At 36.0% G+C, this 9,051-nt stretch overlaps 1 protein-coding gene across 1 annotated transcript; it reads left to right on the top strand.

Moving 5' to 3' along the window:
* The first annotated feature begins 695 nt into the window (after positions 1–695).
* Positions 696–7,761, top strand: LOC133307918 (probable alpha,alpha-trehalose-phosphate synthase [UDP-forming] 7). The gene is made up of 4 exons (XM_061508479.1): positions 696–858; positions 1,389–3,425; positions 4,005–4,278; positions 7,286–7,761. The coding sequence occupies exons 2-4, from the start codon at positions 1,435–1,437 to the stop codon at positions 7,592–7,594; spliced, it is 2,574 nt and encodes an 857-aa protein (XP_061364463.1). The 5' UTR covers positions 696–858; positions 1,389–1,434; the 3' UTR covers positions 7,595–7,761.
* Positions 7,762–9,051: the final 1,290 nt, after the last annotated feature.

Below are 9,051 nucleotides of genomic sequence, written 5' to 3'. Positions count from 1 at the left end.
ATGTTTGATACTAATGTTTCACTTTTTTCTAATGTTTCACCTTTTCCCTCTGCGGTGATTTTCCACTTCACAAAAACTTTCGCTACCGATTTTACCCCTGTCCGCGGTTGGTACAACACAATGACGCGCCAACGTACTACTAAAGCACGTGTCAGGTCCAAAAGCACGTGCAGAGCGCGTGGACAATGCTCGCGCCGGGTGTTGCCAGCTGGCAAGTGGGTCGGCTCACTCGGCTGGCGAACCTTATCCAATTTCTTATAAAGTTGCGATAAACTCACCCACTTCCTCTCTCACTGTCAATCCCCATTGGCCACTCTAAGCCACACCAATCATTACCATTACGGTCTATGTCCCCTCCTAAACTAAACACGTGCGAAAACGACCTCTTATTGGTCGGTGACGCAAGCACGTTAGTCACTCTAGCTGGCACCGTACGAAACTCCAGATAAGAGCCCACGATTAACTTGTGCTTTAGAAATAAAAAGAAAAAGAAGAGAGATAGAAAAATAATTTTAAAACTTTTGAAATATTTTCCGTTCACCTAAGTTCATATGAATATACATATATGATATATACATCAATTAATAATCAATGTGTAAAATATTATATTAATTATGTGATTCTTCGTTTTATATTTCGTAATTCATTTTCATTTCGTGTGAGGAGAAGAAGAAGAATACGGACAAAGAAAGAGAAAGAAGAAGAGAGCAAGAGAAAGAAAAAGAGGGAGATCTTGCAAATAAGGAAACCCTAGTTTTTCCTTTTTTTGGGTTATTTTGCTAATTTTCCAGTTAATTCAGCTCAAACCTGCTACTGTTAACAATAAGGAATCGCTTCTCATTGCTTCAATCGCGCAAGGTCTGTTTTCAATTCCCCGTTCTCTCAATTTCCTGTGCCCTATGTTTGTATTGGTTTGAAGAAGGGGGAAAAAACAGGTTTCTTTTTTAATTATCTGTGTTTGTTTTTTAATCGAGTTTCGATCTTACTGTAACGGGAATCGTCGGGGTTTTGTTGGTATAATGCTTTTTTATTTTATTTTGTTTTTTGTTTTTTTGTTTTTTCTCATAAAGGGTGTTTGTTCCTATGCTCATTGTGATATAACCCATGTTAGGGGTCAAGAATTTGGGGCTTTTGCATAGTACGTAAGATTGGAATATTTCTTACCAAATTACCACGTATGTCTGTGCGTGTGACTTGTCTACATTTTGGTAAACTGGTAATTATGTGCATGTACAATAAACTAGTGTTCTTGATTATGACTTCTTGAATTTTGTCATCACGTGTTGATGTTTGAGTGTGTGTGTGTTTGTAGGTTGTGAGTTTGGTTGTTTTTGTCTCTTCAATGATGAATGGGTTTGTGTTTGCTGTTCTTTATGTCAATTTTGCAGAGTAAACGGGATTTTGTGGGATTGTGAATTTTAGGAAAACGCAAAGATGATGTCAAGGTCGTATACCAATCTTTTAGATTTGGCATCCGGAAATTTCCCGGCAATGGGAAGGGAGCCAAGGGAACGGAGGCGGATGCCGAGGGTTATGAGTGTCCCCGGGATTGTCACAGAGCTGGATGATGATCAGGCAGTTAGTGTTTCTTCTGATAATCCATCAACGATTTCTACTGATCGAATGATCATTGTAGCAAACCAGCTACCTTTGAAAGCAAAGCGAAAAGAGGACAACAACGGGTGGAGTTTTAGTTGGAATGAGGATTCCTTGCTTTTACAGCTTAAGGATGGTCTTCCGGAAGAGATGGAGGTTCTTTATGTTGGGTCTTTGCGTGTTGACATTGATCCAGCTGAACAGGATGATGTGTCACAGTACTTACTGGAGAAATTCAAATGCGTCCCTACTTTTCTACCTCCGGATGTTTTGACAAAATTTTATGATGGCTTCTGTAAAAGGCAGTTATGGCCTCTTTTTCATTACATGTTACCATTTTCAACAGATAAAAGTCACCGTTTCGACCGGGCTTTGTGGGAAGCCTATGTGCTGGCAAATAAGCTGTTTTTTCAGAAGGTAGTTGAAATAATAAACCCAGAAGATGATTATATTTGGGTTCATGATTATCATTTGATGGTGCTGCCAACCTTTATAAGAAGGCGTTTTAACAGGGTTAAAATGGGATTTTTCCTGCATAGCCCATTTCCGTCATCAGAGATATATAGGACTCTTCCGGTCAGGGAAGAGATACTGAAAGCTCTACTAAACTCTGATATCATTGGATTCCATACCTTTGACTATGCTCGTCATTTCCTTTCCTGTTGTAGTCGTATGTTGGGTTTGGAGTATCAGTCAAAGAGGGGCTATTTAGGATTGGAATATTATGGAAGGACTATCAGTATCAAGATTATGCCTGTCGGGATTCACATGGGACGGATTGAATCAGTTATGAGAATGGCAGATGAGGAATGTAAGATAAGGGAGCTCAAACAGCAATTTGAAGGAAAAACCATCCTGCTTGGTGTTGATGATATGGACATTTTTAAAGGCATAAATCTGAAGATTTTGGCTATGGAGCAGATGCTCAAACAACACCCCAAATGGCAAGGAAGAGCTGTTCTGGTCCAGATAGTTAATCCTGCAAGGGGTAATGGGATACATCTAGAGGAGATACATACTGAAATAGAAGAAAGCTGCAGCAGGATCAACAGAGTGTTTGGGCGACCTGGTTATGAACCTATTGTTTTCATCGATAGGTCGGTTTCAATTGCTGAAAAAGTTGCCTTTTACAGACTTGCAGAGTGTGTTATTGTCACGGCTGTAAGGGATGGGATGAACCTAACTCCTTATGAATATATCGCTTGTAGACAGGGAATATCTAGTACTGAATCATGTTCCAATGTCAGTGAGCCAAAGAAGAGTATGCTAGTAATATCAGAATTTATTGGGTGCTCTCCATCACTTAGTGGGGCTATCCGTGTCAATCCATGGAATGTTGAAGCAACTGCAGAGGCAATGAACGAGGCCATCTCAATGGGTGATGGAGAGAAACAGTTGCGACATGAAAAGCATTACCGGTATGTCAGCACTCATGATGTGGCTTACTGGTCACGTAGTTTCTTGCAAGACATGGAAAGGGCTTGCACAGACCTTCTAAAGAAAAGATGTTGGGGAATAGGTCTCAGCTTTGGATTTAGAGTTGTGGCACTTGACCCTAATTTTAGAAAGCTCTCCATTGATGCTATGGTTTCAGCATACAAAAGGGCAAGGAGTAGAGCCATTTTGTTGGACTATGATGGTACTGTGATGCCACAGAACTCCATTAATAAGAGTCCGAGCAAGGAGGTCCTCTCTATTTTAGAAATACTCAGTGCAGATCCCAAAAATGTAGTTTTCATTGTTAGTGGAAGGGGGAGGGAGAGCTTAAGTCAGTGGTTTCTTCCTTGTAAAAAACTTGGAATTGCTGCAGAACATGGGTACTTCTTGAGGTCTGATCTCTCTCTCTCTCTCTCTCTCTGTGACATGTCATCAGCTTTTTGTTATGCTTAGTTTTAGTTGCTCAAAAATTACTCATTGCATGATTCACAGTAACATATTTTAACCTTTATAGTATGAACTTATGATATAAAGTTGGAGACTGGCATCTCTTTTTGTCTGAATATATCAAATTATAGTAGCTTCCTTTTATTCCCAAAGTTTAGCCAAGATCATTAGGTGAGGATGAAAGTGCTTTTGCAAACCAACTGTATATGTTTCTGCAAACGCTATTAATAGGTCATCATACTCTAGTTTAAACCAGTGTTGAGAACACCAACATTGGCTTCTGGCAGTTATGCTAGGGAGAAATTCATGTTGAGTGGTATTATATTGCTGAAAATATTTTTCTTCGCTATCTCTTCCATGTCAGGATCTGCTGATTAATCAAATCTAGAAGCTATATTTGCACTTTGCTAATATATAACTTCTCAAATGTTCTCTCTTGTCACCGAATCCTTAAATTTTGTCTTGTTTTATCTGCTCTTACAACATGGCGATTTTTTTTTTTGAAATTTTTGAGCACTTTTCAGATGGTCTCAGAGTGGAGAATGGGAAGTTTGCGGTAAGTGCTCCGAATTTGGATGGATGCAGATTGCTGAACCTGTAATGAACCTATATACAGAGGCAACTGATGGTTCCAGCATCGAACGAAAGGAAAGTGCTTTGGTCTGGCAATACCGTGACGCAGACCTTGGTTTTGGATCTGCTCAGGCTAAGGAAATGTTAGATCATCTAGAAAGCGTTTTGGCCAATGAGCCTGTTGCTGTGAAGAGTGGCCAGTTTATAGTTGAAGTAAAGCCGCAGGTAAATATCTGAATCTTTTACTTTTAATATTTTTCTGATGGCAAATATATATCCTATTTAGATAGCATATAATAAACAATGATAACCTCTACCATCTAGATTTGACTTCTGATGTAGGAATCCGCCTCTTTACAGATTATATCTTACAGCTCATTTGGATGAGCTTTTAAAAAAAAGGACTTTTTATAGCTTTTTTTTTAGAATGACTTTTTTAAAAGTTAAAGCTATTTTATGTTTGGATGGAATACATAAAAAGTGCTTTTAAATAAAAAAGTTATTTGGATGTTAAAATTAATAAACACTTTTTATATATAAAATTACTGAAAAGAGTATATGAGTGATGGTAGTGGGGTGGAGTAGTTGGAGTGGAGTTGGATAAAATTCAATTTTCAATTTTTTTTTTTGAATTTTTCAGAAGCAAGGAATCATGACTTCTACAAAAAAAAAAAAATACTATTTTAATTTTTTTTAAATTCTCCTTTTTTTTAAGTTATATCCAAAGGCATAAAATGACATAAAAGGAATTTTTTTTGGAAAAAAGCAACTTCTTTCACAAAAAAGTCCATCCGAATGCACTCAATAAGAAGAGGGTTTGTGTGAGCTGCAGAGAGCTCGTTAATGCTTCTGCAACTTTATTATTTTCTTCAGATAATAGCGGAAACCGCAACTATAAAGGTTGGACATGTTTTGATGTGGAACTATAGGTACGGCGGAAATTTTTGTTGCAAAAAAAGGGGAAAAAAATATCGAGGAACTTACATTGAATATTGTATTCTTACAATTCTATTTGATTTTACTATGAGCATATAATCGGCAAACTTTCTGTCCTCTGGACGCAAGAACCTGACCTATTTTATCGTAGTCTTAGAAATCTGACGTACCTAACAGGGGCTTGAAATTTCTCTTTCAGTACTTTGATATTATTAAGTAGTCTAAAGGATTTATGATAAGTAGGAGTAAGACTGAATACATGGAGTGCGATCTCATTATGACTAGATACGGAAATTAAGAATTTGTGAATATGTTGGGACAGGAGGTACCCAAGAAAGATGCATTTATATATCTTGGATCAATCTTGCAAAAAGGGAGAGGGGAGATTGATGGGGATTTTAGCCATTAAATCAAAGCAGCTTGGATGAAATGATGAAATGCATCGGGATTTTTGAATGATCCTAAAGTTCTTAGGCTAAAAGGAAAATTTATAGAATATTAGTAACGTCTCCAATGTTATACGGAGCTGAGTGGTCCGACAAAGGAATAACATGAGCATAAAATGGGGGAGTAGTGGAAATGAGGATATTAAGGTGGATGTATGGTCATACAAGGATGGATAAAATAAGAAAGGAAGGTATTCGACAAAAAGTTGAAGTAATACTAGTGGAAGAAATTATGAGAAAATATAGATTGAGATGGTTTGGGCATGTTTTTCGAAGACTCTTAGACTCTGGTGAGAAAAAAATTGTTACTGTGATTTTAATAATTAACCAAATATAATACTTGGAGTAAGGGTTAAGTTGGTTCCCTCCCTCCCTCCCTTAAAATAAAGAAAGGGATCAATCAAAACTTATACTTAGGGAAGTGGTAAAACAATTTAATGGAATGTGAAATAGATTGACTAGCGCTTCATCTTAGGATGCAGTGGAGAAAAACTATTAACAAAAGTTAATCACACATTCTACCCTTCCACATTAAATTTATTTATTTATAATTTTTATTATCATATATATATATATATATATACATAGGATTTGGTGTTTTTCCTTTTAAAGGAAATATAATTGTGTCCTTTTAAGTAAGAGAAAGATATACACAATGGAAATCATGTGGGAGAAAGTGAGTGATTTTTTTTTTTTAATTTAAATTTTAAATGAAAGACATTAGTTTTAATTAAAATGACATTAGTGTCAAATTTCAAATTTGACACCTCATCTGAGAACCATTAGATAAAAAAAGATCAAGGACTTTGATTTGCAAGCATGTGACACCATTGATCTTTTTTTATCTAACGGCTATCAGATGAAGTGTCAAATTTAAAATTTGACATTGGTGTCAAAGGATTCTCTCTCTCTCTCTCTCTCTCTCTATATATATATATATATATATATATATATATAAGGGAAGGTTATAGATACCTCTTTTTCTTAGTACCTCTTACTACTAAATCTTAACCGTTGATTTCTGTTAATCTAACGGTTGTAATTTATTGGGTCATACTTATTAATTAATTATTAATTTTCAATAAATTATAATCGTTAAATTGACATAAATCAACTGTTATTATTTGATAGTAAGAGGTAGTAAGAAAAAGAGATAGTAAGTATAACTTCTCTCGTATATATATATATATTATATTTTCTTATTTATTATTGTAGTGTTATTTACTACTGCCAATAATTTGTTCAAGAAATAGTGGTAAGCGCAACCATAAAGCTTGGAAATATTTTGATGTAGAACTATAGGTAAGGCTGAACTTTGTTACAAAAAAGGAAAAAGATATAGTGGAACTTAGACAAAATATTGCGTTCTGACAACTTTACTTGGGAATACTACAAGCATATAATAAAAGAACTTTTCATCCACTGGACCCCGGAATCTGAACTATTTTATTCTAGAAAATATCTGATGTATCTGACAGGGCCTTGGAATTTCTCTCTTTCATTCCTCTGATGTTCCTCTGATTTGAGAAGCCTCCTGTTCTTTTGCATACTATTGATGCTGTTGGAGGAGTTATTTGGAATAGTTTGGTGGTTATAATTTTCAACTCACTATTAATTCTCGCTGCCATTTATGGCGGCTGGTTTATTACTATTTAATCTTGGCATGAACTTCACAATGAATATGCTAAATAATCGTGCTTTGCATCATGAACTTTATTATAACTGCTATCGTAAGTCAGGAGGTCAGACTCTCAGAGCCTGAAAAGATATAACCAAAAGATATAATTTTGGCACCCTTTCGGGAAGGGATTGGTTCATCTGATACCATTGGCCTGTCTGTTGTTTTGCAGGATGTGAGCAAAGGCTTAGTTGCTGAAAAGATATTTTCGTCAATGGCTGAGACTGACAAACAAGCTGACTTTGTGCTGTGTGTTGGTGATGACAGATCAGATGAGGACATGTTTGAAATAGTTCGTGGTGCAATCTCAAGAAATATTCTTTCCACCAATGCTTCTGTATTTGCTTGCACAGTTGGACAAAAACCAAGCAAAGCTAAGTATTATCTGGATGATACGTCTGAAGTAATAAACATGCTAGAATCTTTGGCCGAAGAATCAGATTCTTCACCCAACATAGAAGAAACTGGGGATTCCTCTTGAAGGCAAATGTGACTCTTGAGGTTTCTCCTGATTTAGGTGATTTTTTTTAATTGGAATGTAATATTCGTGGTGAAATTTGGGGCGTTGGAAGAGTATGCTTTCATAAATTTTCCTTCCTTTTTTTTTTTTGGTTATATTCCTTCAATCATATATTACATATATTTTTGGGAGAATCCCGTCATTCTGTTCTCGTCAGTGATAATTTTAGTTCTGAAGGAGCAGAGAAAGATGTTGAATTGGTTTACAAGGAAGCAAAATGTGAAAGCTCATGATTGGCATCGGCTGCGTTTCCTAAAACATTACATTGTTGACAGGATATCAAAACGCTACATTTTGAGTTTTGGGCAAAATAATAATTTATTAAGAAAAAATAAGAGTGCAATAGAAGACACCAAATCCTCTTAAAATAGTGGAGTTATGAAGACGGAAAGTATTACTATAGCTCAAGTTAGTAAAAGGGATTACGGTATGTTGATGTTTCAACTTGGTTTCAAGTTGTCACTAAACCTTGTTTTTAAAAAGCATGCCAAAAGACTTTTTAGGAACTTAATATTGTTGATAAGGTGAAAAAAAAATACTCGCATCTTATTGCTATGCTTTCGGCCTAATTGATGTCCTATGAGTAACATCATTACAATTCCTTGGAATATAGATATAAAGGGAGATAAATCAAAACAACTTTAATACAGATAGAAAAAATCCTGAAGTTTCATTACCTAATCCTTTTTTTAAAAAAGTTTATTTTGGTGTGTAGCTGCATCTCTTTAGTCAATGAAATATTGTGCTGCATCGTTGATACAGAGGGAAGACAAAAATTCAAACCCTATAATAGCCAATTGTTAGAAAGGCCTCTTAATCTCAACATTGTTGAAACTTGAAAGTACTTGTTTCACAACAGTGCATGTGGGGACCGGTTGAAAGACAAAAGAATCTAGAACAGTGGGAAGAAAAAGATAAGGCAAATGAAGCCTAATCTTCTAGGACTGGATTGGGCTTAAGAGAAGTCATTCTCAACATAATGGCTCCAACAGAATTTAAACACATGTCGGGTGTTTGAGGTCACAGGCTTCTTATTACTTGGCCCGACCAATTTGAGTTCATACAAAATCCTTTTCACTCGTTTGGTATCATTAGGAATTTCCACTGGGGATGAACAGGAACGCGACTCCAAACGTGCAATACTCATTAATTTTTTAAATATCAAAATGCTGAAGTAGAATGTCATAGTAAGATATTAACCTGTTGCAAGCCTAGATTTCAGTATTGAGTCTCCTTCTTCTCTGAGCTTTGGTTTCATATTTGTAGTGACTAGAAATCACACGTCCTGCAAAGAATTATGAGATTGGGAACACTTGCTTGCACTTTGAGCATGTGTATGGCCTGTTTTTCTTATAGGAAATGTTGCGGATTCGATCATCACCATCAATTTTAGCATCATAAGGAACAGGGTAATCATT

This window comes from Gastrolobium bilobum, unplaced genomic scaffold (assembly GCF_033153095.1).
Source record: "Gastrolobium bilobum isolate Gb01-03AN ecotype WA unplaced genomic scaffold, APGP_CSIRO_Gbil_v1 utg1697, whole genome shotgun sequence".
In the NCBI taxonomy this organism is placed as follows: domain Eukaryota; kingdom Viridiplantae; phylum Streptophyta; class Magnoliopsida; order Fabales; family Fabaceae; genus Gastrolobium; species Gastrolobium bilobum.
This window is presented reverse-complemented; position numbering and strand designations above follow the sequence as displayed.

Coding starts and splice junctions, on each gene's coding strand:
- LOC133307918 (XM_061508479.1), top strand. CDS start 1,435: ATGATGTCAAGGTCGTATACCAATCTTTTAGATTTGGCATCCGGAAAT. Junction 3,426..4,004: donor GAACATGGGTACTTCTTGAG/GTCTGATCTCTC, acceptor AGCACTTTTCAG/ATGGTCTCAGAGTGGAGAAT. Junction 4,279..7,285: donor TAGTTGAAGTAAAGCCGCAG/GTAAATATCTGA, acceptor GTTGTTTTGCAG/GATGTGAGCAAAGGCTTAGT.